We start from the raw sequence: 19,523 nt of genomic DNA on the forward strand, positions 1-19,523 counted from the left end.
TTCTTTGTTGAATATCATGTGAGTTGCTATGCATGTCCGTCTTGTACTGAAGTAAGAGAGATCTACCACCTTAATGGTTGGAGCATACATATTGTTAGAGAAGAACATTGGGCCGCTAACTAAAGCCATGATTCATGGTGGAAGTTTCGAGTTTTGGACATATATCCTCAATCTCATATGAGAATAATAATTGTTGCCACATGCTTATGCATTAAAGAGGAGTCCATTATCTGTTGTCCATGTTGTCCCGGTATGGATGTCTAAGTTGAGAATAATCAAAAGCGAGAAATCCAAAATGCGAGTTTTCTCCTTAGACCTTTGTACGAGCGGCATGGAGGTACCCCATTGTGACACTTGGTTAAAACATGTGTATTGCGATGATCCGGTAGTCCAAGCTAATTAGGACAAGGTGCGGGCACTATTAGTATACTATGCATGAGGCTTGCAACTTGTAAGATATAATTTACATAACTCATATGCTTTATTACTACCGTTGACAAAATTGTTTCATGTTTTCAAAATAAAAGCTCTAGCACAAATATAGCAATCGATGCTTTCCTCTTTGAAGAACCATTCTTTTACTTTTATGTTGAGTCAGTTCGCCTATTTCTCTCCACCTCAAGAAGCAAACACTTGTGTGAACTGTGCATTGATTCTTACATGCGTGCATATTGCACTTATTATATTTCTCTATGTTGACGATTATCCATGAGATATACATGTTATAAGTTGAAAGCAACCGCTGAAACTTAATCTTCCTTTGTGTTGCTTCAATACCTTTACTTTGATTTATTGCTTTATGAGTTAACTCTTATGCAAGACTTATTGATGCTTGTCTTGAAGTGCTATTCATGAAAAGTCTTTGCTTTATGATTCACTTGTTTACTCATGTCATTTCCATTGTTTTGATCGCTGCATTCATTACATATGTTTACAAATAGTATGATCAAGGTTATGATGGCATGTCACTCCAGAAATTATCTTTGTTATCGTTTTACCTGCTCGGGACTAGCAGAACTAAGCTTGGGGATGCTGATACGTCTCCGACGTATCGATAATTTCTTGTATTCCATGCCACATTATTGATGATATCTACATGTTTTATGCACACTTTATGTCATATTCGTGCATTTTCTGGAACTAACCTATTAACAAGATGCCGAAGTGCCGATTCTTTGTTCTGCGCTGTTTTTGGTTTCGAAATCCTAGTAACAAAATATTCTCGGAATTGGACGAAATCAACGCCCGGGGTTCTATTTTGCCACGAAGCTTCCGGAAGACCGAAGAGGAGACGAAGTGGGGCCACGAGGTGGCCGGACTATAGGGCGGCGCGGCCCAAGCCCCGGCCGCGCCGACCTATAGTGTGGGCCCCTCGTGTGGCCCCCGACCTGCCCTTCCGCCTACAAATAGCCTTCGTCGCGAAACCCCCGATGCACGAGAGCCACGATACGGAAAACCTTGCGAGACGCCGCCGCCGCCAATCCCATCTCGGGGGATTCGGAGATCTCCTCCGGCACCCTGCCGGAGAGGGGATTCATCTCCCGGAGGACTCTTCACCGCCATGGTCGCCTCCGGAGTGATGAGTGAGTAGTTCACCCCTGGACTATGGGTCCATAGCGATAGCTAGATGGTTGTCTTCTCCTCATTGTGCTTCATTGTTGGATCTTGTGAGCTGCCTAACATGATCAAGATCATCTATCCGTAATACTATATGTTGTGTTTGTCGGGATCCGATGGATAGAGAATACTATGTTATGTTAATTATCAAGTTATTACCTATGTGTTGTTTATGATCTTGCATGCTCTCCGTTATTAGTAGAGGCTCGGCCAAGTTTTTGCTCTTAACTCCAAGAGGGAGTATTTATGCTCGATAGTGGGTTCATGCCTCCATTGAATGCAGGACGAGTGACGGAAAGTTCTAAGGTTGTGGATGTGTTGTTGCCACTAGGGATAAAACATTGATGCTATGTCTAAGGATGTAGTTATTGATTACATTACGAACCATACTTAATGCAATTGTCTCGTTGTTTTGCAACTTAATACTTGGAAGGGGTTCGGATGATAACATCGAAGGTGGACTTTTAGGCATAGATGCATGCTTGGATAGCGGTCTATGTACTTTGTCGTAATGCCCAATTAAATCTCACTATATTTATCATGACATGTATATGCATTGTTATGCCCTCTCTATTTGTCAATTGCCCGATTGTAATTTGTTCACCCAACATGCTTTTATCTTATGGGAGAGACACCTCTAGTGAGCTGTGGACCCCGGTCCTATTCTTTACATCGCATACAATCTATCGCAATACTTGTTTTCTTGTTTTCTCGCAAACAATCATCTTCCACACAATACGGTTAATCCTTTGTTACGGCAAGCCGGTGAGATTGACAACCTCACTTTGTTTCGTTGGGGCAAAGTACTTTGGTTGTGTTGTGCGGGTTCCACGTTGGCGCCGGAATCCCTGGTGTTGCGCCGCACTACATCCCGCCGCCATCAACCTTCAACGTGCTTCTTGGCTCCTCCTGGTTCGATAAACCTTGGTTTCTTTCTGAGGGAAAACTTGCTGATGTGCGCATCATACCTTCCTCTTGGGGTTCCCAACGAACGTGTGAGTTACACGCCATCAAGCCGCTCTTTGAAAGTCTGTTTGACAAGGGGGTTAGAGTGCCCACTACCATTCGTTGACAACAACAAACACCCCTCAAAACTTTACTTTTATGCTCTCTATATGATTTCAAAACTTGAAAAGCTCTAGCACATGATTTAATCCCTGCTTCCCTCTGCGAAGGGCCTATCTTTTACTTTTATGTTGAGTCAGTAAACCTATTTCCCTCTATCTCAAGCAAGCAATTGAGTTGTTGTGATCCAACCATTTATATTGTGATTTATTTAATCATGTCTTTTATTCTTCCTTGTTTAGTACAAATTTTATCTGAATGAATATGACTTTGAAGGTTATCAACAATTATGAGAAGATTGTCATGATTGAGCATGTAAGTTCTGCCATATAAGCTCTAATATAAAGACTCTGCTCAAAAGATAAGTACAATCTGTTAATTGTTCTTTGACCAAGAACGAAGTTTGCCATCACCAATTATAATTTCCTATGCACCTTTAATTGTGATTTCCCTTTACTTGTTTCAAGTTGAGTTATATGAGGAAGTTTTTACTAGAATGTCTTGTGTGAATTAATAAATGTGATGCTTCTTGTCCGTATTTCATTTAACGACTCTTCACTCCATAAACATGTGGTCTTGTTTACTGAGTTCAGTTTCGCTTGGGGACAAGCGAGGTCTAAGCTTCGGGGGAGTTGATACGTCCATTTTGTATCACTATTTTATATCATAATTTACTGTTATTCATTGATATATTTCATATTTAGAGATGATACTTATGTTATTTCACCTATTTTGCATGTTTCATGATTATTGGAGAATTACTCATCGGAGTCAGGATTCTGCTGGAAAAAGCACCGTCATGATACAATATTTCTGAAGATCAACAATTGACGGAAAATATACCGAAGCTCCTATTTTTCCAAATGACGGAGCTAGCCAGAAGGGGAGGCCGAGGAGGGCCACCATGGGCCCTCCCCATAGGCCGGTGCGGCCACCAGGCCTAGCGCGCCGCCATGTGGGGAGGGGGCCCACAACCCCCCTCGGCCATCTCCCTTTCGCGTACTTCATCTCCCAAAAACCCTAAGGTGCGGGGGATCATCGAGGAGAGACACAGCCGCCTCTGCGGGGCGGAAAAACACCAGAGAGAAAAGAGCTCTACGGCAGGCTGAAATCTGCCGGGAAATTCCCTCCCGGAGGGGGAAATCGTCGCCATCGTCACCGTCATCGAGCTGGACTTCATTGGGATCATCATCATCATCATCTCCACCGCCGACACCATCATCTCCACCGCTGCACCTCGTCTCCGCTGTAACATCTAGGGTTGAATCTTGATTATTTCATAGGGGAAACTCTCCCGGTGTTGATTACTCCTTGTTATTGATGCTATTGAGTGAAACCATTGAACCAATGTTTATGTTCAGATTGTTATTCATCATCATATCACCTCTGATCATGTTCCATATGATGTCTTGTGAGTAGTTCGTTTAGTTCTTGAGGACATGGGTGAAGTCTAAATATTAGTAGTGAACTATGTTGAGTAATATTTAATGGTTTGATATTTAAGTTGTGGTGTTATTCTTCTACTGGTGTCATGTGAACGTCGACTACATGATACTTCACCTTTATGGGCCTAGGGGAATGCATCTTGTATTCGTTTGCTAATTGTGGGGTTGCCGGAGTGACAGCAACCTGAACCCCCGTTGGTATATCGATGCATGAGGGATAGCAGGATCTCAGAGTTTAAGGCTGTGGTTAGATTTATCTTAATTAATTTCTTATATTTGCGGATGCTTGCAAGGGTTTTAATCACAAGTATGTATTAGTCCTAGGAAGGGCGGTGCATTAGCATAGGTTCACCCACACAACACTTATCAAAACAATGAAGATTAATCAACTATATGAAGCGAAAGCACTAGACTAAATTCCCGTGTGTCCTCAAGAACGTTTGGTCATCATAAGTAAACAAACCGGCTTGTCCTTTGTGCTAAAAAGGATTGGGCCACTCGCTGCAATTATTATTCCCGCATTTTACTTACTTGTATTTTACTTATCTGCTATATCAAAACCCCCTGAAAACTTGTCTGTGAGCATTTACAGTGAATCCTTCATCGAAACTGCTTGTCAACACCTTCTGCTCCTCGTTGGGTTCGACACTCTTATTTATCGAAAGTACTACGATACACCCCCTATACTTGTGGGTCATCAAAGCGTTAAGGTAAGAAAGCTTGAAGGCACTGGCGGACCGTGGTTGTCACTCAAGGCGAGGCCTGTCGAGGTAGACTGGGCCAATTATTGTTGATAAATTAATATTTAATGAAGCTGTTGGCTGAAAACACCTTGTTAATATTTCTTTTCAGTTAGGAAAGACCGGGCCATAGCCTGGTTTGGTCCCCAAGAGGATCCAACAGTGCTTGAAGGTGTGATGTATAACATGTCTGCCATAAACATAACAAATAATCCGGTTCAACATGACCGAACCAAAGATGTGGAGATAGACATGTTATTTAATAAAGAAAACATTGATTTAGGAATTATATCATTGTCTTATGTGAGATCAGAAAAACAAGTTGTTTACTATTTGGGTTAGAAACAAAAGAGTGTAATCTTGTCTGTGCAAAGATGAGAATGCTTGACATTTATCACCCATCTTAGAGGAAATGTTGGATATCTGTTAAAAAAAATATTTGATACCTGTGGGGCCTTCATTAAGTTCCAAATGGTCCATGAGGCCCAACCTAGTGCCTGACCTACTGAAGGTCCTTTTTTTCCTCTACTCAACATCCCATCTACGAGAGGGAGTTTCTCCCAGCCACCAGTGAAAACCCCAAACCAGGTTAGGCCCTCAACTTTAACCACATCGGTTGATGTTGGAGCGTGTATCGAGGATAGGCTATGTCCAACCTTGAATTTTTCTCAAAGCAGATGCTTAGCCTTGATATTTGATATCTTCCTAATAATACGCTCGCACCCAGTGGCCAGAAAGTAAAGCCCTAGCTCTCTCTAAGAGATGTTAATTTCAAAAGGCTACACTTATCATGGGAAAACTATCATAAACATATATGGTGAATATTAGCGTGCTGCCCAATAATCATGTGTGGTCAACCAAACAACATTCGGATTGTTCGAAAACTTTTCCTGAAAGGCAAGTTCTTAGCTTGTTTTCGATTAAGTGTATGTAGTCTACAGATGCATCATGCTGAACAAAATCAGGATCCTAATACAACACGATGACATCTGCACAGATTCATTACACTTATGGAGAAAAATGAAAAAAAAACATAAATTGAGAACTACTAGTACAAGCACATCTTTCTCAAGGTCACAACTCACAACCACCTAGCTGTCCCTAGCTTGAATGATCGATCTGCATTATCGTTATCGTTATGATTCATTAAATGAAACTCAGTCACTTGTGAATTGTGACTTGTGACCTATGACCACGTCGAGGCATGCCGGGTAGTACACATACCATGCAAAGCACCTGAACTATAAGTGGGCCGTAACAGTGGATGATGAACGGAACACAACTACTAGAAAAGTACACACGACAACAATATGGATCAACCAAACCAGCCGTCGCAACGACGAAGCAGCTAGCTCTGCGCCGTGTCGCATACGCACGTTCACGAGACGGCCGGACAGTGCTTTCTTCCTTTAAACACCTGTACGTACGTGCCCTCGCCGGCCGGTCTGGGCCTTACGGTTTCAGTGCCGAGTAGGTCCGGTACTGGTACTCCTCCGCCGCCTTCGCCTCCTCCCTGCCGGCGTCCACACTGCCGTAGCCCTCGTGGTGGTCCTCGCATGGCACGTGGAAGTTGACGGGGCACGTCGTCATCTTGGTCCAGTTCTCGTGGAAGAACTCGGCGCACTCCTCGTAGGACCGCTGGTTGGGCGCATAAGGGATGCAGTTGCGGTCGACGTTGAGCTTCCCCTCGCTGATCAGGTCCCAGCAGGATTCCCCCAGCCACGTGAAGTAGTTGCCGGAGAGCGTGAGGTTGGCGAGGTGGCCGTCGGTGGCGAGACGGCAGAGCGCGTCGGGCACCACGCCGTAGAGGAGGTTGTCCGCCAGGTTGAGCTGCTCCACGTTCCGCAGGCACGCGTACGAGCACGGGATGGGGCCCGTGAGCCGGTTCGTGCCGGCGTCGATGACCGTGGCCTGGGCGAGCAGGCCGAGCTCGTAGGGAAGGCAGCCGCTGAGCATGTTGTTGAGGAAGAGCACCTCGAGGAGCGTGTCGGCGGCGTGGGCGATGGACGCGGGGATCGGCCCGGTGAACTGGTTGTTGGCGAGGGAGAGGTAGTTCACGGGGGAGTCGCCGAGGTTGTCCGGGAGGTTGCCGGAGAACTGGTTGTTGTTGACGAAGATGGCCTGCACCTCCGGGAACGAGGAGAAGATCCCCGCCGGCAGCTCGCCGAAGAAGCTGTTGAAGCGGATGTCGATGAAGGTGGCGTTGGCGAGGCCCAGCACGTCCGTCGGGAACGGCGCGGGCGCGAGCCTGTTGTTGCTCACGTCCAGCTCGTAGAAGTACTGCAGCTTGTTGAGGTTGGGCAGGGCGCCGCCGAAGTTGTTGGAGTTGGCGTGGAACAGCGCCAGGTCCGGGAGGCCGTCCACGAAGCCCTGCAGGGAGTCGGCATGCAGCTGGTAGCCGTTAAAGTCGACGGACGCGACGGTCCTGTCAGGGATGTTGCGCGGCCGCTCGCAGAAGAAGCCCTTGTAGGAGCCGCAGAGGTCGGTGCCGGTCCAGGTGCTGGTGACGCCCTTGGGGTCGCGGGTCACCGTCTTCTTGAACTTCTTGATCACGAGGTACGCCTTGTACAGGCGCAAGTTCTCGAACTCGCATGCCCGCGGCTCGGACGACATCGGCGGTGGCGGAGGCGCGGCGTACCTGATGGGGTGCTTGTCGGTGCCGACGCCAGCGTCCCGCCCGGTGGCGTCGGAGGTGCGCGCCGCGAGCGCAATGCACGAAACAGCCAAGACGCAGAAGAGAGCGAGGCGGCCGCCGCCTGGCAGACCTGCCATTTTTCTGATCGCGGCGGCAGAATTGAGAACAGTGTGTCGGGCAAGTTTGGCGCGGAGTTGCCCTCGCGCAAACTGAGTGGCCTGGTTCTAAGGGCGCGGGATGTATATAAACACTTGCACCCACGCCCCACGGACCACGGTTAAGAAAGCATGCAGACTCTACCAACTGTTGTTGATGTTTGTTCAGAGAAGCTGGAACTCGTCCTGCGTTGGCTGTCGCTTACTGTAGTGTGTTGGATGGGTGTAGGAGTTCCATCGCTATACTGATCCTCCTCCCCTGTTTCCAAGTTATTGCAGAGCTCATTTGCATGTGCGGTGGCCTAATAAAGGCCAACCCCCAGATAAATGTAGAGCGTGACATCGTGACCGAGTGGACTAATCTTCTCATCCTGAGGGCAGCAAATTGTACTAGTGTGTTTCATGCACACTTGTCTTATTTTGTGTGTGTAATCGTGATGTAAATAAACACCGGTACAACGAAATAAAGAAGTGATTACAAAACAGAGCGAGTTCGAGAGTGTTTACCGTTAAATACATGGTCTTAAAAAATCAAAGTACATATACACATAACAAAGATAAGATACGTTGATTGATAGCTATACAGATGACTACAACTTCACAGTTCATAATAAAGACCGTTCCTTATGGTTTCCTCGAACAATCAGTTCTTGATATATCTGAGCAGACTAATTAAGAAACCATTCAATGTTTCAGATAACTCTAATTAACGGAACACATCATGAGTTAGACAAAAAAAATGCTGCATGCGAAAATTTCCATCTGCAAAATGCACCAAAATATTTGAGTAACTAATAAATACAGAAGGACCAGGGGCACCGTCAAAATCCTTACATTTTGAGCCTGCACTTGAAAATTTTGGTGTTACTTCACTTGGCTCTTCCTGAGATGCAGTAAAAAAATGCATATATATTGATCAGCGAGAGTAAACATTGATCAAAATGATAGATTGAATGGAAGATAAATTGTAAGATTAGATATCTTTACTCCAGAATATTTCTTCTCTCCCGTGTCGCTGCCGCAGGTGATCCAGGAGGAGCCCATGAAAGCGTATCTTGATCCCAAAGATCTTTTGGATTATTCATGACAAGGCAATCTCAGGGAACTAACCAATTTTGTGCAAAGTTTGCAGATTTTAGTTCTCTATCATCAAGCCATGACCAGTTCTTCTTTTTAACATCCTTTGATCAGGGATATCGCAAAAGTGGATCATGCTGGGTGTGGCGTACTACGAAAAGAGCACATCACAAAGCATAACGAGAAATGATCCCACATATACATACCCTACAGAGTTTCGTTCAAAATCTACTTGAAAAAAATCTCCAAACTCACATTTTTAACACTTACTCGGTACCTCCATGTTTCTCCATCTCGGTTAGTCAGACCATGTGAGTTTGAGACTCGCAAAGACATGCGTTTTTGTCAACTCTCTATTTCTGCCGGTACTTCTAGTGCGGTCAAGTCGGAACCTCCGATTCTTCATTAAAATGTGTCCAGAAATATTCCTATATACGGCTGGTATTTCCAGGACAAATCCATCTGGCACCTTCAAGAGGCAACTTAGCAGCTTTTGTCAAAACTAAATTGTGAGAGTGCTACATTCGATCCGGTACTACCGAGACGATTCTCAAGAACCTCCCAGCTTTTGTTGTCTTCACTTTCGGGTAACATTCAACTTTTGAGTGTTATGGTAAGTCTTTGGCTCCCATACCTCAAAGATCTAAATTTGTAAGGAGGCCATGACGTCTCTTAGTTCCCATGGAACCTGCTGAGCGGAGATGGAGTTTGTCGCTGAAGCTCTTGCAAGAGAAAGATTGTCCGTCAGAAAAGTAACTTGTTGTAGCTGAAGCGACCGCGCCACCTTTGTCGCAAGAAGAAGAGCTGCCGCATCGGCATGAAATGGTGTTGGCGCTTGCTCTGCAAGGCTTGAATCATGAAGAAAGAGACCAATGCCAGTTGCTTGGGAGTCATCTCTTCCTGGTATCTTCATGTTTTTCCACGAGGCGTCCGAGAAGATCTAATTCCCTGTAATGACAAGATCTGTCCTTATTGTTGTTCTTATTGCTGGTAGATAATTGGTTGCATGAGTTGCTTCTTTTATGATGGCCTGAGCCTGCAAAATGGAATCAACCAGGATCGAGCATCTCCATGTTTTGTTGAATTGTTCTTGCCGCTTGGTACACCTGGTATGGAGGCCCTGGTTTTCTGCAAAATAGGTTGTCATTTCTAGGCTTCCAAATACACCACATAAATGTTAGAATGTTTTCCAGGGTAGCATAAGGGTGATTCATGGACAAATTTATAAAAAAAAATTGAGACATAAGAGTTGCAGTCTGTAATAAGCATCAGATCTGACGAACCAAAGGATAGCTGAACCATGCCACACGAGCAAAGTGACAAGTAAAAAAGAGATGTATGTAACACAGAGTGCTTATGTGAGTGGAATACTTACCTGCTCTTGCTCCTGTCGGCACTACACTTCTTAGAACAACCCAATTTCGGAGACAAAGCAAGGCTCTGACTGACTCGAAACTGGCGATTATTCTTTGCAAAGTTTATGAGCATATTTGAAGAAATCATATTTTTCTTTGCACCCCTAGTATAGGGGTCGATATAACATTATTTTGCAAGTTCGGAGTAATATTTTCTTTGTCATGATTCCTTTTAAGCAACTGCAAATATACAAGTGCACTTTAGAGCATCTCCAGCCGCGTCCCCCAAACCGCACTGGATTGAGCGTTTGGGGGACGTGTTTTGTTCGTGCCGCGTTTGGGGACGTCGCTCCCCAGCCGCGTCCCCCAAACGCCGCCCCCAATCAAAAGAGATCGTTCCCGCCGAATCGTCGCGATCAGAGTAGCGGCGATCAAAGTACTGGGCGCGCGATCATATTACAGACCATAGTGCATGCTAAATTAGAAGAAGGGGTTGGCCGACGGCGACGTATCCTGAGTCGACGCAGGCCCATCGATCACGATGACCTCGTCGCGATCTGCCTGGTGCTGTGCATGCTCGGTCTGCTCCGCCGTCGTCGCATAGGCCGACGCAGGTGTAGCAGTCGAAGACGCGTCAGCCGGCTCTTGCTCTGCGGTTGCTGCCGCTGCCGCTTCCTGGGCCGCCGCGTCAGCCACAGCATCGGCCGCTGCCATTTTGGCTTCGATGTCGTCGAGGATCTGGCTTTGAAGAAGTTGTGCGCCGCCCGCGTCCGGGGAGACATTCCCTCTGTCGACGCTCTCAGCAGGGACATGTCGTCCCTGCGTTTCTTGAGCTCCAACTTCTCCTCTTGCCTCTTGAGCAGCTCCGCCCACCTTTCGTCGGCCTTTTTGTCGCGGGAGAGAAAGGTCGAGGAGACGTCCGCGAGTCATTTCGTGATCGACGCCTGAGTCTTCTCACACGACGCGGCGTCAGCCAAGGCGGCCTTAGCAGCCTTGTTGCCAGTAGGACGCCATGCCGACGTTACCAGCGGCGCGTCCAGATCAATGGTGTCCTTCCCCTTGGACAGTGACAGGCACGTCAACCGCCATTTCTCGTTCACTTTGAGCTTGCTATAGCAATGCATCAACGCAAACGACTTATGGCCATCCGAGTTCCTCCGGTAAACCTCCATGGCCCTATCAAACTAGCCAAAGGAAGCGGAATCATTTCATCGAACACAATGTAGGCGCTACAGATTATGGAAGAAAGAGTCGTACCATTTGGGAGACGTCGGCGCCGCTGTCGGCTCTCATCACTAAGTCGTGATGGTATCCATGGAAGGAGTTCACCGACGCCTGGATGATGGCCCATCGCGTCGACATTGCCTTTTGGCTCCTCTTCATTGTCACTTTGTTGTAGTCGTTGTTGATGAGCTTGCGCTCATCGAACTCAGCCTTGATCCTCGCCCAATACTTCCCGTATTTTTGGTTGGTGCCGATGATGGAGTCATGGCTCATCGTCGCCCACGACTCGCACAGACAAAGATCCTCCAAAACCGTCCACTTGGGGCCTCGTGTGCCCGACGCCTTCTTCTTCTTCTTCTTCACGCCGTCCGCGTCCACCTCCACGAGATCATTGTCACCGGCACCCTCCTCGTCCTCTTCCTCTCCGCCCTCTTCGTCCTCGTCGTCGTCCTCATCCTCCACCTCCTCCTCTTCATCATCCTCCTCGTCCTCACTCCCGCCCTCTTCCTCAGCACCCTCAGCACCGGCGCCATCGAATTCGAGCGGCCCCCTACGGCCAGTGAAAGGGTCGCCGTCCGCACCAAGTCCTGGCTCGCGCTGCTCGTACGCCGGGGAGTAGAGGTTGTTGGGGTTGAAGCCGCCATGCGGCAGCGCATCCTGGTAGTGGGGCAACAAGTTAGGCGTCACGCACCCGGGAGTGCCGGAGGGGCCGTCGTTGTAGAAGGCGGATGACGACGGGGAGAACACTCCCGGAACGTACACTGGCACGTTCGTACTATATGGGCTCGCGTTGGTGGCGGCGAGACACCCGGCCATTATGTGTTGGCTGCTCCGTCGCCCTCCGTCCTTTCCGCTCCGCCGTCTCCATCTTCCGGCGCAGACAGTCTTGATGTCACTGATCATCGGTCCATCCTTCCGGCTTATTCTTCGGAGCCGGCGCCTTCCGCGGCTTCGCGAACGGCGCTTTCGCCCCTTTCCAAGCATTGCCCAGCGGCTTCTTGGCCGCTTGCTTGGCCATCTTTTTGGGGGCTGTCGGCGGCGCCATGGAATGGGGAGAGGGTAGCGGCGGCGGGTGGACGGCGGGAGGGAGAAACAAATCGGCGGGATAGGAGAAATGAATCGGCGGCGGGATATGTGTTGGGAGGCCAGAAATGCGTGGCGGGATAGGCGCGATATGGCGGGAGGGGCGGGATTTGGTGGGAGTGGGAGACGATTTTTCACTGAGCCACTGACACGTCGGGCCCGTCTCGCTTCGCCTCGCTTTTCGTTGTGTCCGGCGTGCCCGGAGCGTCCCCTATGGGACGGGGACGGGCTCGGGGCGCCGGACACCGTATCGGGGCACGCCGAACAAAATTGGGCTTTGGGGGACGCGGTTGGAACGGATTTTTGGTCCGGCGCGTCCCAAATTGCTTTGGGGGATGCTTTGGGGGACGCGGCTGGAGATGCTCTTAAGCAATTCAAGTAAAGAACATAAATATTTTAAGTTATCAAACATATGACTATAATCACCTATTGGTTTTCCAGTTGTTGGCTCAATTTTCTAAACTTTGCCATCCTGTATTTTTCAAATTGCAATCTTGAACTTCGCTCCGCTTCCAAAAATCTTTCCCTCTCATCATGTTCTTCCTTTAACCTCTCCTCAAGGATTTCTCTCTCGGCACGCTCCATGTTAATCATCTCTTGTGTACTTGCAAGTTCAACTTCTAGTTGATCATGTAATTCTTTGACCTATTGGCTGACCTCAGAGTTGTGCTTTCGGTTTTGTACTGTAGCACGAACTTGCGCATCCACCTGGCATCGAATCCTTTTAGAACCATATGCTGGTTTGGCCATGTGTCCAAACCCACGAGGCAGCGATGACTTGCATTTCAAATTGTCCTTTTATGCAGTATAGAAAATATTGTTTCTCTATTTACTTGATACTTGAAACTGGACCTTGAGTTTATCTTTCTCTTATTTTCAATCTCACTACATGATTTGTCCTAAATACGAAAAGTACAATTATAGGTATGTCATCAATATTCACACTATAAGAGATGAAACAATAATAATACAATGCACAACTTGAATAATCATGACAACCTGTGTAACGCACACCGCTGAATATCTAGAGAATAACCCAATGTCAGTTTAGTCACATAAACATCCTTGGACACTATGTTAGACCATGTTCCTTTCGCCGTGTGGGTCAGTTCCCAAGGAGCAATCAAGTCTAGCTCTTCTCGACTTTCCAAGTCTTTATAGTATAACAATGAGATACTTGAATCATGAAAGCATTGTTATCAGCAAAGCATACATATTTAGATAGACTTGTACCTTCTCAAAACTTAGTTTGGAGTATGATTTTGATTCAGTTTTGTGTTTTGTATTCATTTTCTTATTTTGGGTGCTTCGCTATGCATTTATTGAAACAAAATAAAACCAGTTAGACAAGCCGTTTCATCTAAGTACTTAGTAGAGAAGCAGTGAACTTAGAGATAAGTACAAATTTTCAATCAGTGCCAAAGAACTTAATCATCCATTCTCACTCTTTTGGTTGTAAATCTTCTGGCACATTAGCCAATCTAGCAGCATCAGTTTTGTATGCCTTGTAAGTAGAGGAAAGAGTTGATCGCGAGCCTCTATATCGCTCTTTCGCAATTTTCAGATTTGTTTTCTTCTGTTTCTGGTTTATATTTCAAATCTCATATGTCAGGTAAGGCATACACCAAAAGAATAGACTTAAGTAGTGCATTGTCGATGAAAAAATAAGATTGCACATGACAACAAGGTTGTACGCATTATGATTGCTGCAACAATGAGTTGAGGGATACTAGGTTGAATGTCTGACCACCTCCTCACTCGAATGAGTGGTAATTTTCTTTTTATTATGACTACCATGTCATCCTTGAATGAACGATTGTTCATACCTATTGTACAACCCAACTTCCCACAGAATTCAATATTAAGCTTTGCAGATCCAATGGCAAAACGCATCTTACTTGCTTTGAAACCTTTGAAAAAAGCTGGCGATTTGTTCTTCTATCCATTTGTTTCTAAAACCCGAAATAATAAATGAAGTATTACATTACTCGGTATAAATTGTAAGAAATGAAAATGTGATGGCTGGGATCGAATGTAGAGTATAGCCCAGAGTTTCTTAGTAGGAATACAACCTTAATGGAATACCGAGGATCATTTTTGTTCTTTTTTTCTTCATAATAGGATTTAATACCGAGTAATGCAATACTTCATTTATTATTTTGGATTGTAGCAATGGACAGAAGAAGAAACCATGAGGTGTTCTGAAAGGTTTCAAAACAAATAAGAAGTGTCTTGCCAATGGATCTGCAAATCTTAATATTGAATTCTTTGAGAAATTGTGTGGTACAATAGGAATAAACAATCGTTCATTCAAGGATGACGTGGTAGTCATAATGAAAAGAAAGTTACCACTCATTGGAGTGAGAAGGTGGTCGGACATTCACCCTACCATCCATCGATTCATAGTTGCAGCAATTATAGTGCGTACAACCTTGTTGTCATGTGTTATCTTATTTTTCTATCGACAATGCACTACTTAAGGCTGTTCCTTCGGTGTATGATTTGGAAGATACACCAGAAACAGAAGAATTTTTTTTTGAAAGTTGCGAAAGAGCGATACAGAGGCAGGCGGTCAACTCTTTCCTCTATTTACAAGGCATACACGAAACTAGTGCTACTAGATTGGCTAATGTGCCGAAAGATTTACAACCAGAAGAGTGGGAATAGATGGCATTGATTCAAAATTTCTAGTTATCTCTATGCTCACTGTTTCTCTACTATGTATTTAGATGAAATGGTTTATCCGACTAAAGAAGACTAAAGACTCTGATGTAAAAATTGAATGCAAAACACAGAACTAGATCAAAATCATACTCCCAACTAAGTTTTGAGAAGGTATGCATCTAATAAAATATGTATGCTTCGCTTCTAACTATGCTTTCACGACTCAAGCATCTCATTGTTATACTACTGACATCGAGAGTTGGAAAATGGAGAAGAGTTAGACTAGATTACTCCGTGGGAACTGACCCACACGAAAGGAATATTGTCTAACACAAAGTCCAATGATGTTTATGTGAGTAAATCAACTTTGGATTATTCTCTAGTTATTCAGTGTTGTGCGTTAGGCATGCTTCTTTGTTGCCATGATTATTCATGTTGTGCATCGTATTATTGTTGTTTCATCTCTTCTAGTATGAATACTGATAACATACCTATAATTGTACTTTTGTATTTAGAACAAAGTACTGAGATTGAAAATAAGGAAAAGAAACTGAAGGTCCAGTTTCAAGTGAATAGAGAAAAATATTTTCTAGACTGCATACAAGGACACTCTGAAATGCAAGTGATCGCAGCCTCGTGGGTATAAGCTCGTGCTACAGCAGAAACCCAAAAGCACAACTCTAAGCTCAACCAACAGGTCAACAAATTATAACAACAACTAGAAGCTCTACATGCAAGTACACGAGAGTGATGTCTCTAAATATTGTCGAAGGTGAGGAAGAGGTACAAAGGTAGAGCAAAACGAACGAGAGACAATGTTTGTGTCGCGCACAACTTGCGATCTTTTCTGTTTACGCCTCATTCCTTTTATTCGAGCTACAAAGCAAAGGCACGAGCCCGCGATCCAATTAGTCGCACCACAGACCGAATCGTGCCTCGCACAAGAATCGCTCCAAGTTGTTAGAAACTTGGAGCAGCTAAACGCTAACTGAAACTAAACATGAAACTTGCTAAGTGATGAAACAGACTAACAGCTAACTAACTGAATATGCTGCGCTGGTTTATTACAACAAACTCCCCGTAAGCCAGACGCAGCAAACTATTTAATCCTGACAATGTTGATCTTCTCGCGGAGCAGCTAGAATCACACTCGACCCCTAGAGCCTTTGTGAGAACATCTGCAAGTTGATCTTCAGTGCCAACAAACTGAACCGTGACGGTTCCATCCTCGATGCAGTTCCTGATAAAGTGGTAATGCACCTCGATGTGCTTGCTACGGTCGTGGAACACGGGGTTCTTGCACAATTGGATTGCAGACTTGTTGTCCACGTGCAGATCAGCAACGAGGGGATCAGTCCCCAGCAGATCGCCAAGCAAACGGCCGAGCCATACTCCTTGGCACGCCGCCGTCGCCACTGCGATGTATTCAGATTCGCAGGACGACATTGGTGGGCGTGTGGCATTGTGTTGTATTGGTTTTTAGTCAGTTTCCCTTATAAACTAGCTAATGCTCTTCTTTATCGATGAAAAGGAATATTTTGCCTTGGTTCAAGAAAGACGAACCAAATTGTTATTAGTACCACAACACAAATATGAACACTACAAATATGGCCAACACTATAAAAAATCAGACCTGGCAGCTCAGACTTCATTAGTTTGTATATTTGTTCCAATGGTAATAGCATAGTAACAACGGTGGTTTTTGTCGGTTTATGGGTCAGTTTGGAAACTCTTCCTACATGCTGCTGGAGCAATGGACCGACAAGCTTAAACACATGAACCATGTGCTAGGGAAAAACTTCATGGCCCAAACTGAAAAAGGTGACCTTGCAGTGTTTATAATTAGGGGAGCCCTTCTCAACAAAACATAAGAAATCAAAGAAGTGGGGGATTATACAGCTACTGGACTAAGTGGAATCACTGATGCAGATCTTTTCTACACCCTCCTCATGACAAGACAAGTCACGTTGACCAAAATGTCTTTGTTACTGGCTCAAGGACAATGAACACAACACGACAAAGTAGAAGGGTATTTTTTCGATAAAGAGAATATATTAATATCAAATTGATATCAACTACACCCAGCCTGTTTTTGTATTATTTCCATGGATAAGATAAAAAAAAGGACGTACCCAGTGCTAAGAGCTCCCGCAATGTGCGGGGTCTGGGGAAGGTGTTAGTGGCAAGCCTTACCCTCATGAAGTGCAATGTGAGGAGACCGCGACTCGAACCTGGGACCTCTCGGTCACAGGCGGTGAGGCTCTACCGCTGCACCAGGCCCGCCCTTCATTTCCATGGATAAGATATACAAGAAAAAAAAAACAAAGCTGATTGTAGCCCCCGGGAGAAATTTAGAAAAAGACGTATGTACTGCTAGATCAGTTTCTGAAGAGCGTGTGACGATTAGAGGTACCAGAAAAACTTCCACGTAAGAAAGACACATAGCATTGCAAGGCATCGTGACAGCTAAACTGCTAAACCTTATGTTGCAGCTACAAAAACTATACCTGAAATTCTTCAAAAATAGCTTGAGACTCTAGTGATGGTGATGATGATTTCAAGCTTCAAAGCCCTAGCCTGACATGGGTCTGACGCACATATGAACAAGTATTAATAATGTGGAGTAAACAATGAATGAGCAGTCTTGGCAAAAAGTAAACTAATATATTGCTAAGCATCTGCAAGAATAAAAACTTTTCAGTTAAACAAGAAATTTAAATTAGAAAAATGCGCAAAAATAGGTAAATTATCAGATTCTTATGCCTGCACAAGAAACCCAATTAATGCTCAGCTTTGTAGCTTCATGTTCCAATGTGTGAGTGCAAATTTGTGCTTGTGTTCTATACGGAGATCAACCAATCACAGAAACAGAACTCACGCATGACACCTTCTACGAGTAGCCTTAGCCATTACGAAATTGTTATTCGACTTACCAGTTACTACACAACGATATTTAACACAAGTTAGTTATTCCAACTTAGAAATGATTAGTCAAGCATTCCATACCATACTTAATCATAGTCAAGAACTGGGACGTGAACCAAGGGAAAATCATCTAGAAAGTATCTCATATGTTGCATCAGGACAAGAGCGTAGAGTAAACAAAATCGGTCCAACAATTATCTTCACTTTCTCGGGGTAATGATCTAGTCAACACTTGCTAATGTAAAAACTAACCCCACTATTTTAGCTCTACAGAAGAGGCAATGTGCATTTCAAAAGAATTGAGACATCATCGTTTGAGCTAGTAGCGACAAGAACAAAACCAGAATTTAGTGTCCTGCGTGTCCTTAATATTCTTCAGTGTAATGCTGAAAACATGTCATGCTTGACATAGTGCTACGAACTCCATTAACAATAGTTCCAGCTTGGGTGCAGGACATACAGGAACTGAATCCCTACCACCATCAAGAAAAATATGAAGCAAATATCGTTTTGGTCCCACTAGGGAACAGATCTGACAGCGTGTTTGGTTGGGTGTGGGGGGGGGGGGGTGGATTACAACTAGGGAATGGGAACTAAAGGGGTATGAGACTTAAAATCTCGTGGGAAGGCATGGGAGTTGAGGAGGGAAGGGGATGAGGAATTAAGGGAGACAATTCCCTCAGATCTGTTAACTACAACATCAAAAGAATTGGAACTTATGAAATATCATGATCCTTGTGTACAACATCAAAAGAATTTGATTTACATATCAAAGATGCACTGCCAGGCGCCAGCCAATTTAAGCATCCGCCTAGTGCGTGAATCTATCTGAAGCAACAGTAATAGCCACCACATCGCCCACATATATAGTTGCCCCGATCTGTCTCGACTATCACAGGCAGGGAGAAATACAAACGAAGGGGACTTAGCTTACTTCTCGTCGTAGTGGAGCGGGTAGAGGTGACGAGCTACCGCGCCGCCAGTTGACCCGGGATATTTTACCGCCAGTTTCTTGACCACCTGCGCCGCACGCACGCACGCACACACACAATTCAGCAGTCGAAATCAGGTGATGAACCGCGAACGGGAGGATGAGAATCTCCGAAGAGGTCGGCGACAGGATGGAGGCGTCGTTGTAGAGGTGCGCGACCGTTCCCACGACGCCACCGCGCCCTTGTCCTGCAGCCCGAATCTCTCCGTTCGCGGCGGCGAGGGGGCCGCCGTTTGCGTTTCCGATTCACGCGACGGCGACGCCAAGGACCACGATTTTAAGCCAGCGCTGTACGAAACCGGAGAACGTAACGGAACTGCGCAAGGGATTACTTACGCTGACTGGGCCGCATTTTGGTATGGGTAAGCTGGGCCTCCAGCAAGAGGGCCTCGTGGTCTGGGCTTTCGCATCCATCCATCCATCCGCGGACGGCGCTGTACGCAGTGCACTGCCGAGGCCTTCTCTTCTCCTCTGTGTATCGCTCTGAGGTCATGAACGATGCATCTATAAATTCTCATTAAATTATTTAAGTTCGAAGCAATTGATC

General features: G+C 45.5%; 1 protein-coding gene and 1 long non-coding RNA gene across 2 annotated transcripts; both read right to left on the reverse strand.

The window, feature by feature from the left end:
• Positions 1-6,186: 6,186 nt before the first annotated feature.
• On the reverse strand, positions 6,187-7,639 carry LOC124670231 (uncharacterized protein At4g06744-like). The gene has a single exon (XM_047206736.1). It carries the CDS (start codon positions 7,637-7,639, stop codon positions 6,320-6,322), a length of 1,320 nt encoding a protein of 439 aa, XP_047062692.1. The 3' UTR covers positions 6,187-6,319.
• A 2,116-nt stretch (positions 7,640-9,755) lies between these two features.
• On the reverse strand, positions 9,756-19,169 carry LOC124676101. The gene is made up of 3 exons (XR_006993510.1): positions 18,920-19,169; positions 17,568-17,648; positions 9,756-9,862 (listed from the first exon to the last, which is right to left on the reverse strand). It is a non-coding gene; the product is annotated as an uncharacterized LOC124676101 (long non-coding RNA).
• Between the last annotated feature and the right edge of the window lie 354 nt (positions 19,170-19,523).

Source organism: Lolium rigidum, chromosome 7, assembly GCF_022539505.1.
Source record: "Lolium rigidum isolate FL_2022 chromosome 7, APGP_CSIRO_Lrig_0.1, whole genome shotgun sequence".
Classification (NCBI taxonomy): domain Eukaryota; kingdom Viridiplantae; phylum Streptophyta; class Magnoliopsida; order Poales; family Poaceae; genus Lolium; species Lolium rigidum.

What these genes read in the sequence shown, in the direction of transcription:
- LOC124670231 (XM_047206736.1), bottom strand. Translation starts at nt 7,639, where the DNA reads ATGGCAGGTCTGCCAGGCGGCGGCCGCCTCGCTCTCTTCTGCGTCTTG.